At 42.3% G+C, this 24126-nt stretch overlaps 1 protein-coding gene across 1 annotated transcript; it reads left to right on the top strand.

Annotated features, from left to right (window-relative positions):
• Nucleotides 1-1287: 1287 nt before the first annotated feature.
• Nucleotides 1288-22916, top strand: LOC310795020 (methyltransferase-like protein 27; the record flags this gene model as incomplete). Its single annotated transcript, XM_083657042.1, has 4 exons — nucleotides 1288-1404; nucleotides 7465-7600; nucleotides 12027-12119; nucleotides 22696-22916. 4 exons carry the CDS (start codon nucleotides 1288-1290, stop codon nucleotides 22914-22916), a joined length of 567 nt encoding a protein of 188 aa, XP_083513168.1.
• Between the last annotated feature and the right edge of the window lie 1210 nt (nucleotides 22917-24126).

The following is a 24126-nucleotide window of genomic DNA, read 5'->3' on the forward strand; positions in this document are numbered from 1 at the left end:
CTGGTGATGCAAATTGCAATGGGCTGATTAACGCTAACTTTTGATTCAACCGTGTTGAAAAGAAACACGCTTTTAACAGTTTCTTCATGCTTGTAAACGTACCTTTTTAACAGCTTGTCCAAAAAATGAAAGGATTTTTGGCTGCCTTTTCATCTTTACTTTTATTAAACTGAGGTTTCCCCCGCGCTGTAGCTAGTTAAGGTGGAATGTTTCCTTTTCCTTCAAGCCACGAGTTGATGCTGTGTGAGTCATTCAGCCCACCTTAAATATAGTTAAGGTGGAATGTTTCCTTCTTTCTTCAAGCCGCGAGTTGATGCTGTGTGAATAATTCAGCCCACCTTAAATATAGGACGAATGACAACGTTGCCAAGTTTCACTCGTTTTATTGGCTCGACATGCACACACACACTGACACACACAAAACACCCGTTGGAGAAGTATGGGAACGCCGTTCCCCCCCGTTCTACCTATGGTTATAGTATAACTACGGGGTACAAGGAGTGCAGTTATAGTGTAACTACGGGGTACAATGAGTGTAGTTATAGTATAACTACGGGGTACAAGGAGTGTAGTTATAGTATAACTACGGGGTACAAGGAGTGTAGTTATAGTATAACTACGGGGTACAAGGTGTGTAGTTATAGTATAACTACGGGGAACAAGAAGTGTAGTTATGGTTTAACTACGGAGTACAAGGAGTGTAGTTATAGTATAACTAAGGGGTAAAGAAGTATAGTTATGGTATAACTACGGGGTACAAGGAGTGTAGTTATGGTATAACTACGGGGTACAAGGAGTGTAGTTATAGTATAACTACGAGGTACAAGGAGTGTAGTTATAGTATAACTACGAGGTACAAGGAGTGTAGTTATGGTATAACTACGGGGTACAAGGAGTGTAGTTATAGTATACTACGGGGTACAAGGAGTGCAGTTATAGTATAACTACGGGGTACAAGGCGTGTAGTTATAGTATAAGTACGGGGTACAAGGAGTGTAGTTATGGTATAACTATGGGGTACAAGGAGTGTAGTTATGGTATAACTACGGGGTACAAGGAGTGTAGTTATGGTATAACTACGGGGTACAAGGAGTGTAGTTATAGTATGTTTATACCATCAGTTCATACAACCCAGTCTTAAAACATTTTGTTTTATGCTCATGCATGCTTTGTGGGGTTTGACTATTGAGATGACTAAACATCGATCTTCTTTGAACAGACTCTGCATAACTCCAGTCAAAGTAAGTCAAATCACTCCAATCCTCCCTTTAACAGGATTTGGATCTCATGGAATACACCGCACCGGATCTGGCACTAAACTGCCTGTCGTCCAACTTTCCTGGAAGTCGTGAGGCGGCTTTGGTTTTGGATGTTGCCTGCGGGTCTGGCCTGGTTGCTAAACTGGTAAGCCTGCAGCCAAGACTCTTTCTAGACTGTTGGTGGAGGTATCTTAACCTGACGCTGCCAGATGGACGGTTTAGCTTCACATTACGTTTCACTAAACCAGTGTATCTGGGAATGCAGTAATCCAACCCGCTGACGGAGGCGGGCACTTTTTCCAAGCTACTTGGCAGGTGATTGGATGACCCATCTGTCTATCACCGCTGGTGCGTGTTAACTTCAACCAATCAGATCGCCATGCCTCTGACGTAACGTTTGCGACCGGAGGACTAATAAACAAACCCAGCGACGAACTACAAGAGCTTTAGCATAGTAGTTAGCATGGAGTTAGGCGATTTGTGCCGTTTTTGCAAGGTAAATATGCGCTGTCCAGTTGAGAAATAACTGAAGTTATTGCTGCATCTACGATAGCCTCGCTAGCTTTCGCTTCCGTGGCGGCAGCCATGTTGACGAGTGAAAAGAACTACAAAGACCATGTACCCACTACTTGCCCAGACGCTTCTCAGTAGCGTCACACAGAAAGCCCGCCTAAGCCTGCCGCTGATTCGACGAGCCGGCCATGGTTCGGGTTTAACTACCCGATAAGCCAATCATCTTAACTACCTGTGCATATCAAGATGGATTACGTCGAGAGAATCTCTTTTGATCTCGTGAGGTTATCCATCTTGCAAGCAAGGTTAGAGGTATCTCCCCAATGACCCAATGCTGACACACATTTAGCTGGCGCTCCAGAGGGACTTCCAATAGAGAGCCGCAGGAACGAGTCCGGAAATCATCGATGCTACCACTCCTGGTTCTTCACTGTTTTCGCCTATGGGAGTTTTGAATGGGTTTTTGGCGCGATGCTTCTAATAATCTCTCTGGGCAACGCTGGCTTAATCAAACGCGAAACCAGTGTTTAGTAATATCATCTTCACACACGAGGACCACTTTTATGAGTTTTGAAGCATTTACATGCCGTTAAAAGGGCGGCTAGCTAGCAAACGGCTAAATGAGACTACACTGTTGAGTCGATGGGGATATATACATCAATAACGTCACCACTTCAAAGGACGAACACGGAAATTCTCTTTCCCTCACCTGGTTCAGCCCGTTCAGCCCGGGGTAATCAGTGCACACATCAACAACAGTCCAGGTTGAGTGCTGACGTGACGTGGAAGCCTATGCGACCGTGTGTAGTTCTGGATTAGCTTAGCTCTAGCTTTGAAGTTCTAGGGCTCGCATTTACGCTACAAAACTCATGAAAGTGGTCCTCGTGTGAAGATTATCCGACTGAACTCTGGTTCGCGTTTGATTAAGCTTGCGTTGCCCAGAGACCTTATTTGAAGCATCGCGGCAAAACCCATTCAAAAATCCCATAGACAGAAACAGTGAAGAACCAGGAAGTCCGGGACTTCCGCGTTCTGACTACAAAAATATGTCATCCCTGCGGCACTCTATAAGGTCAACAGTCATGGGCGAAGTTTGCGTTCATTCGGGGGGTTCACTGGACACCCACATTGGCCATAGCTAAAGATGCACGTAAGGATTTAAATATGTTTAATTATAACACAGAACTCATATGTTATTGTAATGCCTTGTTCTAGCTATAGTTATTGGGCTACTTAACATTTATTTGCTCCTCTCTCTCCCTCACTCCCTCTCTCTCCACGCATCCTCCAAGTCCATGCGGAGTCCAGAAACTAGTAAACTAGTAGTAGTGTATAAACAGATGACTTGCCCATGGTGTCCACAGCTGTCCATGTAGTGTAACGTTACGCCTCCGTGATCGGGAGTAGCCTATATGTAGAGGCACGTGCTTCTGCAGCTCACGCACGCCATAGAATTGACCTATAGGAATATCATGTCATTGTGTGCAATGGCCCCCAAGATCAAGCTGTGACATCTACACATCATAACATTCTGGCCTCCTATGAAATGATTTAATTTATTTATTTTACAGTTTGTGAGAGTATAGATTTCTAAGGTAATTCTCACAATTTCCATCACTCAATGGGCTTATTCGTCGGGATATGAATGCGCCTGGATATTTTGTGAACGCCCAACCTTAACCCTTGTGTGGTGTTCGGGTCTGTGGGACCCGTTTTCATTTTTTATTAAAAGAAAAATGATACAATTAATTAATTTTTCAAACTGAGACTCACTGACTTTGGCTCATTTTCTGTGAAGAACATATATCAGAATACATATTTAATGACCACACATCATACACCCCCCCTACACATTTCTATTACATATAAGATGTCCGGGTCCACTGGACCCGGACATCTTATATGTATGAATGAACCATTCTGTATTTTCTTGCGCTGCCTTCATTGCTTTGTGTGGCTCTGCATCTCAAGATGGCGGAAAGATTCTCTGCTCAGACGGCCTTAGAGATCATTTTTGAAGAGAGAGAAGCTTTTTTCCTTTTTTCCCATTTTATCATAAAAAACGGATAGCACTTTGATAAATGTGATCTAACAGAGGTAAATGATCAATATTAACCATATGCTCTCTTCATTGCTAGTAATTGGGATAAATTAAACATCTGGTAAGTATCTTTACATAAATTGTTATGGCTGTATTGATTTAAAAACCCAATAATGCGGTGGGTCCACCAGACCCGCAAACATTGGCTGAGTAACAAAAACATGAACACCACACAAGGGTTAAAGTTCAAACTTCGCCTATGTCAACAGTAGAATAAGCTTCACTTCCTAGATCACCAACATTACAAGAAAAGTAAAGACATCAAGGGTCAGTGATCACAGCACCCAGCATAGGCCCGAGTCTTAGGCCTCCAACATACTCCATGCAAGGAAAGCATGTGCAAATGTTCAGGCAGCGCACTGGACGTGTGTCACATCCTTGTGTAGCAAAATGTGCAGGAGTTATGGGCAGGGTCAATAGCTTGATCCATAACAATAACCAGGCTTATGTCTAGGGGATTTAGCTATTACCAATGTCTCTGTAACATATAACAAAGAGGCTGTCATTAGTCTCTTAAAACAGACGGTTTGCTCTCGCAATTTTCAGATGCTTCCGCAAAACATCTGTAATTCGAGCTCGGAAAACTTGGTCAAAACAGAATGGGAAACTTAGGGAAAATGAAGATCACTACCAATGAAGAAGTCACTTCCTGTCTAAACAAATGAAGTCTTGGACTATTTTCAATAATGAAGACTACTTAACAGCCAACGCCCAGTCTCGTCATATCACAGTGCACGCCCCCTTTCTTTGAGGATGTATAACCCATTCATTGTTAGGCTCGCCCCCTTTCTCTGATGCTGTCTCCTCACCCATTCACAGTTTACCACACATGTGGCAATAACCAATCAGCCCAAGGTATTCCTCTCCAGCTGATCCCAATCACCTAATCAGCGTAGTATATCAGGGTCCATGTTTACTCTGTTTGCTATGTGCTGTGTATGTGTCATTCTCAGTTGCTGATCATCATCGCTGAAGCAGTTGTTTTCGCCCCACCTCCTCCCCTGACCACCACCATCGGTCATGACTCCTGATCGAAGAATTCCCTATGGGGGATTTCCTATCCTATTCTTCACTGACGACGCCCTCTCATCATCTCAGGAGAGCGTCATCATATCATGGAGTCATACGCCAAAATTAATGTTGTATCATTAAAGCTTGTTATACTTTCTACTAGTCTCTCATTATTGAAATAACATTGTCGGCAGATTTTGAAGAACAGCTGACTGAATTGATCTGTGGCTATAGCGTCACATCATCACTGGATGCAGAGTCAGACAGGATCGAATGCAGTGCACCAGCATTTGTTTTCTTCAGTGAGTGCAAAAAGACACTACAAAAGATCCAAAATCTCCAGCATGAGATTGGCTTTGCGTCCCCTTGTGGATTGGCAATTTCTGACCTCAGACTACTCAGACTAGATGCGTTTATTATGTCAGCAGACAGCTTGCGTCGGCGGAGTACTCCCATTTGTACATACAGTACATTCCTTGCATGGACTATGCAGGAGGCCTAACTGTGACTATGAATGTAGTGAGGAGTCTATCATTTTAGAGACAACATTTCAATAACTTTATCCATACCTGTCCGCCAAATTCTAGTCAAATTTTGTTTTCTTGAGATATCTTGCTAACAAACCAGCCCTGCCTGGTAGGTTAAAACATAACCTCCTTCCAACTTCTTTGGCACAGTTAAAAAATTAAGTCTAGAAAGTTGTGTGTTAATGTAATGTGTGTTGTGTGTAGATGATGTGTGTTAATGCAGGGCTGTGGGAAGTGTTTTGTATTGGAATTGCAATGTCAATAAAATATATATATATGAGTCAGTGTTTTATATGTTTTATACTGCGATATTTGGAGTTTAGTTGAAGACTATGAGCAAAGCAAAGAGGGTGGAGATGTTATTTTTGACGTTTGGTTTATAATAATAAGATAATAAAATATAATAATAAGTTCAGTGTTTCTGACTGTGTTGCTCTCTGTTGTAGTATAAAATGACCTAAAGGCAGAGCAGGGGTGACATAAAAGTGAGTGAGAAAAGGAGAAAATACTGAATAATGACATCACAACAGTATAATCCTAATGTTAATTTAAAATTAGATATTCCTCTAAATATGGCAAAAAAACATCCAAACGTCCAAATAACATTAACAGAAAATGGGCTGGTGCCGCCGGGAAAGAAAGATTCCCTTCCTTGCAGCAGCCCCTACTTAAAAAGAGTTCCAGCGGCCCTTTAATGTGATGTGTGTTTGTGTGTGTGCTGTGTGTATCATGTGTGTTAATGTGATGTGTGCTGTGTGTAGATAATGTGTGTTAAGGCCATGGCACACCAATCAAACATTCTCCAACAAACATGAACAGACAATTGTCTGTGAATGTTGGCAGATGTTGGAGATTGTTTGAAAGCATGGCACACCGACCAAACATATTCAGCACAACCGTTGTTCTAATTTCAGCCAAATGGTGGCGGTAATGCAACAATAACTATGCCAACTGCCGTAAAACCACAAAGAAGAAGAAGCTGACCAAATGCGATTAGCGATTATGGTGGACAATATTGCGATTTGCGATTGTGATTGCGATATAATAAACAAGAGGTATCTAGGGATGTGCCGGCATGAGTTTTTTGACGGTATGATTGGACAAAAAGTTTATTTATTTTGTAGCGACAGATGGCCTTAAACGCCACACTCACGTGACGCTTCTTGAGAGAGTGGTGAGGTAACGTGCTTCTTTCTGCAGACTTTATCGAGGGACCATGAAGGCGTCATGTGACAGGCTACGCTAGTTGAAGCCTGGAGGTGCTGCTGATGGCAGCCGACAGTGTTTTGCTATCAACCTTGTTAATCTCGCTATATTCTTCATCACAGCGGGTCATTACCCACTGTGCACTTAATCGTGCACTAGTTCTGCATAAGCACCTGCAGCTCTCTCCTTATTTTACTGACGTTCACTAATCACACGGCTGTTTACATGCGTTTCTGAACGGCTAGCTAGTTATTAGCATAGCTCGCTGTTAGCGATCATGGATGTTCTCTCTCTCCCTCTCGGTAAGATATAATGACGTAACCGTGCTGCGCATAACATTACTTATTTGCGGGAGTGCATGGGATAAGTCTCCCGCTAGTGTTGATGCCCAGTGTGATGGCACATGGCAGAGAAACGTGTGTTTGCTGCGTCGCGTGTAACGTTAGTTTAGAGGAGGCTCTGACCAGACGACCGCGAACACCGAACAAGCACGGATTGAACATGTTGAATCCGGGCGAACATCACCGAACATCGTCAAACACGAACAGACAAGGACAGACAGCTATGGCACACCAAACGAACATTTGTCTTTGTTCGTGTTTGTTTGAGAATGTTCGTTTGGTGTGCCATGGGCTTTAATATGATGTGTTTGTGTGCTGTGTGGAGATGATGTGTGTTAATGTGATGTGTGTTTGTGTGCTGTGTGTAGATGATCTGTGTTAATGTGATGTGTGTTGTGTGTAGATGATGTGTGTTAATGTGATGTGTTTGTGTGTAGATGATGTGTGTTAATGTGATGTGTGTTTGTGTGCTGTGTAGTGTTAATGTGATGTGTGTTTGTGTGTAGATGAGTGAACTGGGCTTCAGACACTTTGTGGGAGTGGATGGTAGTAAAGGCATGTTGGAGCAGGCTGCTAAGACGGGCCTCTACCAGGACCTCCGACTGGCCTTACTGGGAACCCAACCGCTGCCTGCACAGACTGGTACAGTAGACTCATATCAACTCGGACTTTCAGCTTTCTCATCATATTACACTCGTTCTGATAACCATTGCAGCATGCAATCACCGTTAAATATGCGGGGGTGGGACCTCTGATAAGATGATCTGTTAGGATAGATCCATTCCCGCATTCCGTTTACAGGGCGGTGGCGGGGGGGGGGGGGGGGGGGGCACAATGTGACAGAAGTAAAAAAAAAAATGGTGTGGCTTTATATGGGGAACATCACCAGGTGTTTTGAAACTTCCATGATGTTTATGTAGCATGCCCAAGTCCTTTATAATCAAAGAACAAGGAAATCTTGTTTTACACGAAACATCAGCAACAAAGACTTGAAGAAAAGAAACAATACAGTACTGTACACCTGTAGACGTTTATACCAGAACAAAAGAAACAATACAGTACACCTGTAGACATTTATACCAGAATGTTTTTGTAAGGGTAATTTGATTTGACCAACTGGAAATGCTGAATTATGCTAAATGTTTTATTTGCAAATGTTGATTGCTAATGTTGAGATGACTAAAGAGAAAAAAGAGTATTTGTGGAACAAATTTTTTTTGTGACTACGTCCATTCTTTTTAGTATAAGGTGCAATCTTTTCAATGTTTGATTTCAAAGTAATCTGACCCAAATCTGTTGCTGCCACAGTTCATGTATTGGACGGCCAGCACATCATAAAAAGTTAATAAATGTAGCCTATAGAAACTGATCTAAGTAGCTCTGTAATGCATCTAATGTGCTTATCATCATGTCATTTCTGTCATTTTGTGATCCAGTAGCTCTGTACTCAACCAGAGACAGTCCATCTCCCGTTCTGAAAATGTTCGTAAAAATATATAAAACTCCACAATTTGTCCAAACTCGCATGTGTTTGTAAGGGACCGTTCGTTATCTATGGAAATTTAGGGCTCTATCGTTGCAAAGGCGGTAATTTTGCGTTAGCGCCCGTTTTGCGCTGGAATAGCACCGCGCAAAGCCCTAATTGTCGGCGTGTCGGCCCGCTGCGCTTGACGTCATCTTGTGCAAACCTCCATATAGGCGTGTTTATGCCCAAAACAGTATTCACACGTGTGAGCTCACTCCCCTTAAAAGCCACAGCGTCACCGCCGTCACGTCTGTGACAGCAGCTTCTTTCTTGCTGAGTACCGCAAGCAGAGGGACAGAGTGAGAGAGAGAGAAAAGAGAGAGTGGAGCGAGAGAGGGGGAGAGAGAGAGGGGAGAGAATGAGAGAGGGAGAGAATTGGAGGATGAACCAGTTAAACCATTAGAAACTAACGAAAATTGGTGCTGATGGTGTTATGTCCCAAAGCGTGCGCTTACTGTTATTAGTTTCGTTCATGGGCTATAACATACACATTTAAAAATATTTGTTTCTTTAATAGGGTAGGAATGTGTGAGATTTGAATTCTAGCCTATTTCAATAGCCTATATCAGAATTGTCCACTCGGGTTAAGTTATTGTTGCATGCTGCAATTGCAGGGAAAGAGGTTACTGTATAGCCTACTGGCCGGCACAACTTTCTCAAAAGCAATCTACTGTTACCTCACACCACAGACCTGTATGGTCGGGAATTACAATATGTAGCCTAATAAAACCATGACAAATGAATTCTCATTTTTAAATCAAGGTGTGCTTTTTCTGCAATCTAGGCTATAGTTGAAAATCAACGTGGCATTCTGAGGAGGGAAGAGTGTTGTGCGTGTTTGAGGTGTGAGAGAGAGACATCCATGTCGTGCGTTAGGCTATGTATCAAAGCGAGGATTTCCTGCACTGCGCGGAGAATACTGTGTGCGCTCAGGCGTACGCCTGGCGTAGTGTTTTTTTTGCGCTAAGACCAGCTATTAGGTGGTGTTCAAATTGAGAGCACCCAAGGCCCTTTTTTCTAACACATTGATTACGCTGGAATGCCTATTTTGGCACGGGCAACGCCCAAACCTGTGTTTACGCTCGGAACATGGTGATGGTATCTTCGCCAGAGCGCAAAATGACACGTGCGGGAGGCAGATGATAGGCTAAGAGGCGCACGGACACGCCTGGGCCACGCCTACACCTGTGTCTGCGCTTAGATTCCAGCGCAAAACTGGATGGTGGAGGCAGATGATAGCTTAAGACGCAGGGAAGATAGCATAAGAGGTGCGCAAACGATAGTGCCCTACGACCATAGGGCCCTTAGTCTCAGTCAGTACACTGTTTAATTTGAGTTCAGAGGAGGGTCTTACCAATTTGAATTGGTCATATATATATATATATATATATATATATATATATATATATATATATATATACACACATACATACAGTACATACATATAGTTGAAACCAGAAATGACACAGCTGAAGAAGACTTAGCTTTGGGTCTGGCATCAATAAAGGCTCGGTATTGTAAAACTACGTAATATTTCGGAATACTCTTGGTCCCTATCGTTGGTTGTGATTGATAACGTGTATGTCGCTTGAGACCATTCCAACCAATGCGTGCATTTGACTGAGGACTTGCTACGGCGAGACTCAACCTGAAGAATGAAGGCTGAGTCTCACGTTGAGGCTATTAGCCTCTGTCAGAGGAAAAACAAAGAAGTGCAGAAACTACTCGAGAATAAACTTGGTTGTGACACAGTAGGCTACGATACGTGCACCAACTTCATTGTAGGTTGTTATTCATGCCATGTTGAGGTTTTCCATATCTGCAATCTACAAAATCTTTGGAAAACCCACAATATTCACTACACTTCAATTCACTACAAGGCCAAACTATAAAACACCTGTTGCATCAGTGGAGGTTAGGTAATTTGGCGACCATATCAAATGGCAATTTTGATGATATTTCAAGGTTCAAGTTTATTAATTGTCCCAAAAGGGTGATTTGGGTTGCAGCAAACATAAAGCCCCATAATATCACACATAAGAAACATAAAAACAATACAAAACAAAATAGAATACAAAACATTTTTGTTTTTTTACAGGTTTACACCTGTAAAAAATGCAGGCCATAAACCTGGGTAGCAGTTTACAGTACAAGTAGGCTAAGTGAACACCATAACCCCTCAGCACATCAAGCTAATTGATGCTACAATACTGCTGTACTGCAAACTGCCCTTTAAAGCCCTGGGTCTCCTGTGCGCAATTACGCAGCTGAGCCTCAAGTTCAGCTCACATGATCGAGGATTTTATCCCTGTTAGAGCCCCGAATCGCACACTACAAGCCTGGAATATGGACGTGTAACTATACTACTGTAATGCTTGCAGTGTGTTGAAATACATTCAGCAACTTCACAATAAAACTGCTTCGGGGCATTATGGAACTAATCTGTACCAGTGGACCATAATTATGCCACAACGACAACTGGGCCAAGTTAGAAAAAAGTGTGTTATAAACCAGAATCTATAGGACTATCTAGTGGAGAGACAGAAAAAAAATCTGAGCTGGAGTCGAGAGGTTGGTTTGTTGTGCAGTGCATGAGAGCTGACAACATGTGCACTGCCTGCCTTGACCAGAATAGACGTGAGCATTGCTTCTGTGTAAAGAAGGAATGGAATTATTGTAATGCATTGATCCTAATTTTTTATTTCATAGAAAGTTGTTGCCTTTCTTTGCCTAATTTTGTCCCATGAAACTCCTGAGAATTTTTGCTTCCTCATGCGTGATGCTCTCACGCTGCCTGTGACTTTATTGGCACTAAACATTGTTTTGCCAGCGAAAATAATATGACCTTTGTTGGGGGAAGGACAATCATCTTTTCTCAATCATTCAATCACAGCCAAAGAAAAATATATTTTTACAGCTGTTTTATTTCGGAGCACTCTAAATCCCTCCAGTGACTCTGTTTCTAATTAACAAACAGTCCCTAACCCTAACGGTAAAGAGTAACTTGATACTTTTCAATCTTATTCGAACACTGCTCAACACTCACTTCTCAAAGCTAACCTGAGTGCAGTGCAGAGACTTGCATATTCCTCCAATTGGGTTCTGTTGGACAGTTTAAAGTAATTAACCCTATTTCAGCCTGTGGGAAACTGACCATGCGTTGTCAACTTGTCGGGAGTCCTGACGAGTGTAACTGCATCGCCCGAAATATTTGCATGTCCACCTGTTTCCATCACAGCCAATTGGAGCTGGCGCTGATCAATACCTGTGACCTCTGGAGAGTCATGTGACCTGGGAGTTAATACCGTGTCAAAAGCTAGATGTTAGCAGGTGTTCACATTTTCTTTCTCTTTTTTGTGTGATAGGGGCTTCAGAAAGCTTTGGACTGACAGGGGAAGTTATTAGTAATTAAATGACTGATGCTCTATGTCACTGCTGCTCAGTTCTTTTTGCATATTGCCACTTTTACTCATCCATTCTTGTCTCGCCCACGTTCCTTCTTTTCCTCTGTACTTCCTTGACTCCTCTCCTGTCCTGATTCAGACATGTTTGATGTGGTGATGATGGTCGGCGCTTTGCGTGTTGGCTTTGCACCAGTCAGCGTTGTCAGGGAGCTTTGCCACAGCACCAAACCAGGTAACTAAGATTGGTAATTCCATGGTCATATATGTAACGTTAGCTACGAAGAGCTAACGTTAGGCAGAGCTGGGTTATCTCTGCAACCAGACAATGTTGCAAAAGCGTAATGTTACCAATATTTGCGATTGTATACAATCACAAATAGAAATATGTATATTAAAGACATATATGTTAGGATTAATACTCCTGTCAGTGCCTCTGACCAAGGCAATGACAAAAAGAACTGGAGTTGGTCCCCGGGCGCTGCACTGCGGCTACCCACTGCTAGTTCTAGGAAGGTTCCTAGTAGAGGATGGGTCAAATGCAGAGGATTCATTTCCCCATGGGAATAAATAAAGGATAACTTAATTAATATTTTGATATATAAATGTGTGTGTGTGTGTGTGTGTGTGTGTGTGTGTGTGTGTGTGTGTGTGTGTGTGTGTGTGTGTGTGTGTGTGTACTGTATATATATATATATATATATATATATATATATATATATATATATATATATATAATAACATCATATATATAACATATATATATATAACATCAGTGGCAGCTCCTAAGCTCGAAAACAAGGGAGGACTCTCGGTGGTGCCGCCGAATTTTTTTTGGCTGTTTTTTCTCAGTGGAGCTTTTTCTAGTGAGGCAGGGGAGGAGCCCCCTCCCTTGTTTATTTGCAAAGGAGAGGGAGATTTTATATATAATATATGTTTAATAAAATATCAATCAAATGTGTTTTTTCTTCATAAAATTCATGGCTGATCTTCTTAAAATGCTTCAACAGTGACACCTGTAGGGCACTGATGGAAAGGAGAGGCATGCAGACAGAGTCTGTGCCACTGGGTCTTTCTGTGCCCTCAGGGGTATGCTACATTAACATTACCCCCTTGGGCATTTAATTTCCTTTGTAATTTATCTCATGCTAATCTATGATTGGTCGAAAAACACATGCAATTCACAGCGAACAGTGAAGCCTCAACCGCCCTCACCAATCACTACGTTGATTGGATAGATTGGTATGATTGACATTGTATTGTCCAATGATGAATGAGTCTCAAAATCTAATCTTCAATGCTGAATCCAGCTCCACTTGTCCTCTACTAAGTGATGCCATCAAGATTCCACTTTGCTGTGATGACCTGACAGTAACACCTTGGTCTCACCAGGCCCGTCCGGGCAGCATTTTTCGGCTGCGCCGCGGCTTTGCTCCGTCCTCTGCACGTCAGCATGTCCCACAGCATGCGTTTCAGAAGCGGAGCACTTCCGAACGCTGCCTGGCAGCTGATGCAAGATCGCGCGGGATTTACGAGATTGCGCGATACTGTGTGTACAATGGGGTGGATGTAAAGAGCACAACACACAAACAACACAGTCTGTCATTGACTTGCTTTTGATTTGGTCATGTTCCCTTGATTGTTGTGCTTCTACCATGGGTAAGTAGGCTGAAATGATTTATTTATTTGTCATACAGTGCCTGTTAGCAGGAGGAGAACTCTTGCATTTCTTCATCTACTACAGAGGGAGGGGGGGAGAAGGAGAAGGAGTCGGTATTGGGTCTGTGTTTTATTATGAAAATCGACCGGATTCTCGTGCAGTTGCTGTGTCTGACTTCCGGGCTCAACACTCTGTGCAGCTTGACGCAGCTTCCAGGCGTCATCCGTGAAAAATAGAACTGCCGCGTATCTTTAGCGGAGCGGGGTGCTGAGCCGCTTCTGGGACGCTTCTGATATGCGTCGTTGCGTGCCTGGTGGGACGCGTTGATTCAAATGCCCGCGAGCAGCTCGTACGTGACGTGCCAGGTGGGACTTTGCCATAATAGATATATTTACACGACAGTAGCAGCATATTCTATTTTCCCCTTCTTCTTCTTTTTTTTTATTTTTTTATCAAGCAGTAAGTTAGGTCACAAGCCAGACAGTTGCATTGCATTACGCTAGCCAACACGACTTTCCACACGAGTTTGGGGTGGTGCGCAAGGAGACTGAAATCTCTGCAAACACTGGAATACTGCAACGTCTACGCTGCACGCGGTTACAGATGGCATGGATGTGCAAATAGGCTAAGTCGATTAAGTTCAAGTTATCCGGGTCTTCTAGTAAATTTGGCGTGCAAATGGTCCACCAAGCAGCGCTATTTTTTCGTATTAATATGTTTCATGCTGCATAGCCTGCGATTTTGCTAATAAAAACGGCAACCCTAAACTCCCACATTTTTAAACTGAATTTGGCCCGTACATCCACGGCTGACAGCGAGCTCATTTTTAAAGCTAGAGTGATGATCTTTATACCATATGAAAGTAGAAGAAATAAGGGTAACACTTTACAATACTGTAACACAAAAAATGGGTAGTTATTGAGGAACTAGTCAGGAACTAACAATTAGTTCATGAATAGTTCATGATTAGTTCATGAATAGTTAATAGGTAGTTGCTTAATGGTAGTTACTTAAGAACTGACCATTAGTTACCATGTTAACGAACCAGTAAGTAATGATTAGGCTACTTCCTTAAAAAATATTTTTTATTTTTTATTTCGCTAGTTCATGAGTAGTTAATGGGTAGTTCCTTAATGACCCTTAATGGTAGTTCCTTAAAGATCCTTAATGGTAGTTACTTAAGAACTGACCATTAGTTACCATGTTAACGAACCAGTAAGTAATGATTAAGAACTGACCATTAGTTACCATGTTAACGAACCAGTAAGTAATGATTACTTCCTTAAAAAATAAAAATTCCCGCTAGTTCATAAGTAGTTAATGGGTAGTTACTTAAGAACAGACTATTGGTTACCATAGTTGTTACTAGGGAATTAATCATTAGTTCATGATTACTTCACAATTAGTTACCATGTTTGTGCCCCTCAAGTAAAGCAGGGCTTCATACTTAGTTGTTACTAGGAAATGCATCATTACTTCATGATTATCTTACCATTAGTTACCATCACCCTACCTATAACACATAAATACAAGAGTTGTTCCAGGTGAGGTTTGAACCCTTGGCCCCAAGAGCGCAAGATTATTAATCTGACTCTCTGCCAACTGAGCTATCCAGACTGCTGAATTGTGACAGTTGGTAGAGCCTATACCAGTGATACTCAACTTGTGGCCTGCAATCATCATGAACTAATGATTAATTCCCTACTAACAACTATGGTAACTAATAGTCTGTTCTTAAGTAACTACCCATTTCCTACTCATGAACTAGCGGGAAAAAAGTAAGGAAGTAATCATTACTTACTGGTTTGTTAACATGGTAACTAATGGTCAGTTCTTAAGTAACTACCATTAAGGATCTTTAAGGCAGTGGATCTCAAATGGGGGTCCGCGGACCCCCAGGGGTCCGTGGCACTTTGCCAGGGGGTCCGCGAAAAGTTTTCAGGTAAAAAAAAATTTGTCAATTAAAAATAAAATGCTACATGTTACTTATTCCTTCTCAAACTACTTCCTACATGGTGCTAGTCTATCAAAATATCAATATAACAAATATTGATGGTTAAAACTGAATAATGACATCACAACAGTCTAATCCTAATGCTAAATTGAAATGAGATATTCTTCTAAATCTGTCTTCAAACTGCAAAAGAAAAAGAAAAAACGCCCGCCAGAGTCCTCCCTTGCTTTCGAGCTTAGGAGGTGCCTCTGATATATATATATATATATATATAAACAATTGTTCCTTTTCTCATTATTTCATTTCTCAGAGTAAATACTGTATATTTATTTCGAGACTTTTGTCAATTATTTGTGCTGTTATGGTTATTAGCTTAGTTACTCACTTCTACACTAGCTTAGATTGTGTTACTTATGGATGGCATGGAATTATAGTGAAAATAGATTAATCCCCCCTTTTTGCTGGGGACCCCACTTTGAAAACCACTGGCTTAGGCTACAACTGTTGCGAGAAGATGAATTTTCACACATTTTCAATGTAGATTGAGGACAAATAAGATGGATGTCATCTGGTGCATTTTAACGTTAGGCCCAGGAGAAAGAGAGTTGAAGTGGGAATAATTTCTGGCTGAGCAATGTAATGCACCTCAAAATAAAGTAAGATATTTACAGATAGTCTGTCAGTAAAAGGTTTGATGGATGAATAAATCAATCAAAAACACTTCACTACTTCCAACATAGGCTACAAGGTTTGTTTCATTCCATTGTATGGAGGGGGTGAGTTGCGTGTTGCCAAATTCAGTTTAAAAATCTGGGAGTTTAAGATCGCCATTTTTATTAGGAAATGGCGGGCTATTCAGCATAAAACAGTATAATACGAAAAAGTTGGGCTGCTTGGTGGACCATTTGCACGCCGAATTTACTAGAAGACCCGGATAACTCAAACTTAATCGACTTACTTGCACATCCATGCCGTCTGTAACCGGTGCGCGTGCAGCCGATGACGTTGCAGTATCCCAGTGTTTGCTTTGTTGAAATTTCAGCCTCCGTGTACCGCGCTGCTCTCTCTCTAAACTCGTGTAAGTCGTGTTGGGCCGCTCGCGCAATACAATGCAACGAACGACTGTCTGGCTTGTGAGCTAACTTACTGCTTGATAATAAAAAAAATAGGAAAAGAGAAAGGGGAAAGTATAGGTGCTCCTGTCTGTAAATCTATAGCATTCAGCATTGGAGAATACAATGTCAATCTTAGCAATCTATCCAATCAACAACCAATTAGGTTGAATAAATTAATTGTTTGGTATTGATTGGTGAGGGCGGGTTAGGCTCCAGCTAAATATGATTGGATGAAAAACATAATTTCACTGTTCCTTGTGAAATGCATATGTTTTCAACCAATAATATTTAGCATGAGATAAATTACCATGGGAATCAATCGCCCTAGGGGAGAATGTTTTTCTCCTCTACCCCCCGAGGGCATGACCAGGGCATGACAGACTGGCACAGACTGTGTCTGCATGCCGCTCCATCAGTGCCCGACAGGTGTCACTGTTGTTGAAGCATTTTAAGAATAGCATGATTTTTATTAAGAAAATACACATTTGATTGATATTTTATTAAAAATATATATAAAATCCCCCATCTCTTCTAACAAAATAAGGGAGGACCATCCTCCCTTGCCTCACCAGAAAAAAAAACTGATATGTATGTATGTATATATATATATATATATATATATATATATATATATATATTTTATATATCTAAAAACATTTTTATATATTAAAATAGCATGAAATTAAATGTTCACATGTCTTTCTATCAGCGTCATTACGGTTGTGTGGACACATTGGGCCCTATCTTCCCACAGGCCTTAGGCGCAAAAACTGACGTTAAATGCAAAAAAACGTGCCTTGCGCCTGCCTCGGGAAGATAGCAACATGGTTTTAGGCCCCGAAATGCGCTTTATGCCAAAGAGGCGTGGCGCAGTGCCAGAATAGGCCAGAATGGGCATTTCGGCCTTAAATACCGGCCTAACGATATCTTCCCCCCTGGCGTTAATTTAGCACTTGGCACTTTTCAAAACCAGGCCTTATTCAGTGCGCCGCGGATATTGTGCGTATTTACGCACAGCTCTCCTCTGCCGATCTCACACTCTCTCCCTCTCTTTCTCTCTCTCTCTCCCTTTCTCTCGCGCGATGGAAAAAAAGGTTATATCGTAGTTTTGAGCCCCTGTCATTCAGAGGCTGTTGAGCCACATGTGAAATCTCCCAGCATGCATTGAGGCTAATACATTTCGAGAATACATATCAACCAAATCAGCCTAAATTGCCTAAAGTGGTAGATAGAAATAATGTTTCTGTTCACACAACATGCAATTCCCGAACATTTCAATATTGGCCAAAATAAAACATAGAAATCCAAACACAACCCTATGTGAAACATATAACCCAGTTGGTATATATGTGACACCGGCGGTCGGAAGGTACCGTAATTCGGAGATCTGTGCAGCAGAGCTCAAAAGTATTTTCTTGAAAAAATGTGGTTTTGCTTTTTTTTCAATAGTACAAAATATATTATTTGAACTATCCATTCCACATAAAATGGAGTCGTTTTAGAATCAGTAAATAGGTATATTTAGCGATATAAAAAAATCAAGATTTCAGGCTTGAGTCGCATAGCTGAGGGTTTTTTTTCATTAATTTGCATGCAGCGTTTCACTGGCTGCAGTCTGCTATTGTTCCGAGTTTCGGCCAATGAGGCCACATCAATAGAATTCAGCGTGTTGCATGGGGGCGGGGTGCAAAGCTCTGTTTACAAGTCTGAGATTAGGGGAAAATCTGAGCTGGCGTTACGCTGATGGATTGGATTATAAGAAGATTCTTTAAACGTTATCTGCGAGTGCGGTCCGGCGCAGAACGCAGCACAACACACAACATTATGGGACTTTTACTAATAGCCTAATGGCTATTGCTGCATGTAGCCTAATGGCTACATGCAGCAGTGTGGGAGCTCTGGAAACCTGGAAAATCTTCCTGGATTTTCCTCCTCGGTGAGTTTGTATTTAATCATGAGCCCTAACGTTACGTTTTGTTTCTGTTTTAGGACTGTGCGAACATATAGTTATGGATAGATGTGTGTTTTAGCCATAGACTGTATAAATGTTTTAGCACGTTTTGACGTCTGGAGTAGTCGAAGAGTACACAAAGAAAGAAGCGAGTCTTAGCTCAGCGCTGCCGCCATTTTGGCCCGAAAATCGTCTCCTTTTGCGTGGTGTCATCGCCATGGGTGTCTCCAAAATGGCGGGTTTCTTGTGTGCGATTGTCCCTCTCCTGCGTTTCTTATCAATAAGTTCTTTGGCGGGACATAAACCATAGATTCGCCTATTTTCAGGTCAACTGTAACAATCAATGAGGGGAAACACGGGAAACACACACATCTCTTGTTGAGAACAAAGGCAAACTTTAGCGTGCTAGCGAGGCCTGCTAGCCACGGTGTGTGTGTGTGTGTTTTATTTTTGTTCAGCAGCTCCTGTCTCTTATCAAATCTTTATTCATATTATATCCTATTATTATTATTATATAAATGAAACCTTTATTGCCCCTCAGGGAATTTTCTCTGCACAAGGAGCCCAAAAAGAACATAATAGGCACACATGTAATAATAATTACAATAATCCAGATGAGAAGTGATAAAAGCATGGATACCTCAAAATTAGACCGTGCGTACCCCATTTGATAAGATTTTTGCTTTCAGATGTTTTATTACAGAAAGTTTATGAAACCCATCACCTAAACAGTAGGCTATTACATTCTATCATTGTCTTACTTGTGGCCACATAGGGATAGGCTATATTTTTCTAGCCAATGCATTTAGAACATTCTTTTTACTTTGATCTTGCTATAGTGTAGCCTATTTACATGCTTGCAGTATTTAAACTGCAGTTAGATTGGTTTGAGAAGCATAATAATATGGAATAATATATATGAGACAGACGGGATGAAAGGGAGAGGGGGAGCTCAGAGCGCTTGGCTTTTCTGACCGGACTGGATCACTCCGTGGAATTGGAGCTTAAAAGGGAAGCTTGTGATTCCTTTACTGCACTTCTCCAATGAGCAGATTGTGCATAATTTTATGCTTAAAAGGCGTGGTTATAATGCTTAAGGCTGTAGCGCCTGTAGCGCCGACACCAAAATATCGAGTGCGCTGGTCCACACCCACTAATCTGCGCTTCGCCAGGCACTAAGCGCAGTTTTTAGGCCGTTGCAACGATAGAGACCATTGGGCTCTACGTCCCGACGGCCTTAAAACAGTGCTTAGCGCCAGGCGCAGCTCATAGGCCAACGTTCCTTTCATAGAATTATTCACAACTGTGAACTGCAGTTACTCAATGACATTCTTCCTTTCAAAGCTCAGATCCACTCGATCCATGTCCGGGTTTTGGCTGCATGCTGTCATCTCTTCATGCCAATTTGGATATCTCAGCACATCACAGATCATAGCCTGAATAAAACAATTGAACCTACAGCCAGGCAAATACAGCTCTGTTCAGCAGGGCTGATGCTGTCTCCCTGTAGCCTACAATATAGAACGTTAACTATCTGTGACATTCCTGATAGCATCCAATTCCATGATCTTTATGTTGTAAACATAACTTTCACAATAGTGAACAAGCACCCCCACTCGGCTCATTCAGGGCAGGTAGTTTTATAACTTGTAGACGACCTGCTGCACAGGCTAAATAATGCACATAAATATAGCCTACATTATGTAAAGTCATTGCATAAATGTGTTTTTATTGTAAAAGTACATGTGAAGTAAGCCAAGTCTTATTGGAGCAGACATCACAGTAGAACCGTGTTACGGCTATCACTCATCTATATCACGTTAACTTTGCGAGGGATATATACAGTATACCAGCTGGATTACATATCATCGCCGTCGTTCCAGGACCTCGAATCTCCAAAACAGCAACTTTTCAGGAAGTAAAAAAAACCTGTTTGCTCTTAAAATACTGAACCAAACGTCGTCAAAGTTGGCACATGTCTTAATTATAGTTAGTTTCCCGCTGAATGTGTCATTACTTTATTAATATATTACCTGGATAAGCTCAAATGATGTTGTTTACATTATCAGTCTGACTTGGAAGCACTCTCTCCCGGCCAGTCAGGCGGGAGAGAGTCGTATGCTCATGCACGAGCCCCAAGCTCCGGGCCGCGGGGGCGCATGGTTTATTGTCCTGCGTGGGGGGGTACAGACGGAGGTAGGGGACGAATTTCGAGGTTTGACTGACAGATTGAGGGCGAATGGCGTTACGAGATTTACTCACAAGCTCGTTTTAATGCTTTTCCATTGGTTGCATTTGTTAAAAACCACACAGAGACGTGAAGGGTGACCAATGGCACTGATTTATGACCAAAAGTAAAAAAGTGAAAAAAGGGACATTCGAGGTCCTGGCACAACAGCGACGATATATGTTTCACATAGGGTTGTGTTTTCATTTTTATGTTTTATTTTGTCCAATATTGAAATGTTCCAGAATTGCATCTTGTGTTAACATACATATTATTTATATCTACCACTTAGCCTATTTAGGCTGATTTAGTTGCTATTTCTTGTCGAAATGTATTAGCCTCAATGCATGCTGGGAGATTTCACGTGTGGCTTTGGTAGGGGAGCCGGCGCTCTGAGCCCCCCCCTCCCTCTTTTCATCCCCATCTGTCTCCATATAGCCTCTTTCATCCCTGTCTGTCTCCATATAGCCTATATTATTCCATATTATGCTCTCAAACAAATCATATTGCAGTTTAAATACAGCAAGCATGTAAATACGCTACACACGCAAGATAAAAGGGAAAATAATGTTCTAAACGCATTGGCTAGAAAAATATAGCCTATCCCTGGATGTCATGATGAGATTAGATTGGTGAAAGTTTGGGCAGAATGATATCGTTTTCTCTCTCTACCTTTTATTTTCCCCCGCTGCACAGGTAGGATGATGCAACAGCCTCTGAATGATAGGGGCTCAAAACTACGGTATAACAACTTTTTTTCATCGGTCATTGTGCCTGTCTGATGCGCGAGAGAGAGAGAGGGGGAGACAGAGTGAGATGGCAGAGGAGAGCTCTGCCCAATTACGCACAGTAATATAACCGGCGCACTGAATAAGGCCTGGTTTTGAAAAGCGATAAGTGCTAAATTAACGCCAGGGGGGAAGATAGCGTTAGGCCGGTATTTAAGGCCAGAACGCCCATTCTGGCCTATTCTGGCATTGCGCCACGCCTCTTCGGCGTAAAGCGCATTTCGGGGCCTAAAACCATGATGCTATCTTCCCGAGGCAGGCGCAAGGCGCGTTTTTTTGCGTTTAACGCCAGTTTTTGCGCCTAGGCCAGTGGGAAGATAGGGGCCATTGTTGATAGCGTTGCAGCAGGGTGGGAATTACACGGAGGCCATGGCCTCCGTTGATACCCTGAGAATGCCTAAGGCCACCTTGGCAGTGCCCTCACTACCCTGCTGCTGTCAGTTGCTTTAAAAGCATCAGAGGCCTCAGTTTAATGTAACCTGCCCTATGCAAAGGATGTGTAATTGGCTCATTTTAACACACATTTCAGGAAAAATCACTCTTCACGATGTCAATAGAGCAATGGCCTTCGTGACCTGGCATGTGACCTTGTGTCATAAAGAAATTGTGACACCAAAGGCCAGATGGACTTGCCGCTAAAATGATTAAATTCCCACCCTGGTTGCAACTGTCAGTCACAGTAATGTTGCGTTTGCGCGTTTGGGTTTTGTTTTATTGTTTAATTAGGTGAGCCAAATTACTGCTTGTTAATGCACATCAGCTCGACTTTTGCATTGAGGGTCGCAGTCTTTGACTGACAGGTGCGAATAGCATGTTTGGTACATGGAAATGTCGGTTATGGCTCTTGTGGATACAGAGCAAGTGGAATGACATAATCGGTTCAGATATGGGGATTTGAGAGCGGTTTATGATAACACACACACACACTAGCTGATCCTGTCACCACATGCATACGCACAACAGTGGGGCGGGGAAACGACAAAACGAAGTAGGCTACAACATTGACCAACCCACACACATTATAATTTCAGGCAAAAAAAAATCTCTGTGAATTTATATTTTCCATCCTGGGAGACTACCAGAGTCGCTATGACATGAACGTTCTGTTCTCTCCAGGAGGCTTTGTTTGTATGACTAGAGTCGACCACAAGGGGGAGTCCGACTACAAAGCCGCTCTGGAGAGGGAGTTGGAGCTGATGGAGGAGGAGGGACTCTGGACTCGGGTCGACGCCACAGAGATTGACCGATACATGATCGATGTGTATCAGAAGCAGGATATGCAGGATAAGGTCTACCTCAGCGGGAGTGTCTACCTGTACAAGAAGACCCTCAAATAACCTGGGGCCAGATTCACAAAACCTTAACTCATTGAGTGCCAGCCACTTTTGGAGAACGGACGCTCCCAGTGCCAGAGTTTCAGAGCGTTTTCAGTGATTTCTCGAGGCCCACAGAATATTGTGTGATATTACTATGTAAACACCGAACAGGCACAAAGAACGATGAGACTCTCTTCTATCATCTGCAAAAAAATGTTTATTGATCCCATTTTCCGTTCTTTAGTTATGAGCCGGAGAAGATAGGCTGTTTTGAGCAAAAAGACACTTTTCAAATTAGAAGCTGAGTTATTCCGCCTTTTGTGAAATGCAGCATTTCAAGCACATTCACTGAGTCTGAAGATAATATTTTCTGCACAGAGAACGACGAGACTCTATTGTATCAGCAGCAAAAAAAAGTTTATTGATATCATTTTCCGTTCTTTAGTTATCAGCCGGAGAAGATAGGTCAAAAACAGCAAAATCAGGCGTTTCCATCTAGAAGCTGAGTTATTGAGCCTTTTGTGAAATATAGCATTTCAAGCAAATCACTGACTCTGAAACTAATATTTTCTGACCTGAAATATCTGAACAGTAATTTCCTTCAATATAACAGCACCCCCACCCCCCTCTACTGCAAACTCCTCCTCCGTGGGTGTGTCTCTGGTGGCTTTGCTCGCTCTGCTGCTTGTCAGGCGAGTCTCTGCTGCTTGCGGATCCACGTACGGATGGCCACCGCTCGTCGGGGGAGTCTGGATCGGGCTCGCCTCGCTCGTTTCTGGGGTTTCGGTTGTGAGCTGGGATGAAGCTGCGTCCGATTCTGGGCTTTCTGGGCTTTCTGCTGCGCGTTTCAAAGTGTGCTGCACCCAGAGTCTATTTTCGGAGCCCCCCACCGTTGTGCACCGGCTCCCAGCGCGACAGCGAAAAGCCTATGAGAATGGTTTCATCACGGCTTTTTCTGCTGTTTTTACTTAACTTTCTCTAATCTGGAGAGCACTGTCGCCACCTAATGGGTCGGTAAAATAGGTTATACACATTCAACATGCCCCAAAATTTTACAGGAGATGTATTAGGCATTGATCCACGTCCCACCGTCAAAAAACGCAATTGACGAACATACTCGTCCTTGGCACTCAATGAGTTAAGAAAGAAAATCTTCTCAAGTGCCATTTTTTTCTTAACTTTGGTCTTAAGGAAAAAAATTGGATAAAATGCTATTCTCAAAAAAAATTCG

The sequence above is a fragment of the Poromitra crassiceps genome, assembly GCF_964638095.1.
Source record: "Poromitra crassiceps genome assembly, chromosome: 20".
In the NCBI taxonomy this organism is placed as follows: domain Eukaryota; kingdom Metazoa; phylum Chordata; class Actinopteri; order Beryciformes; family Melamphaidae; genus Poromitra; species Poromitra crassiceps.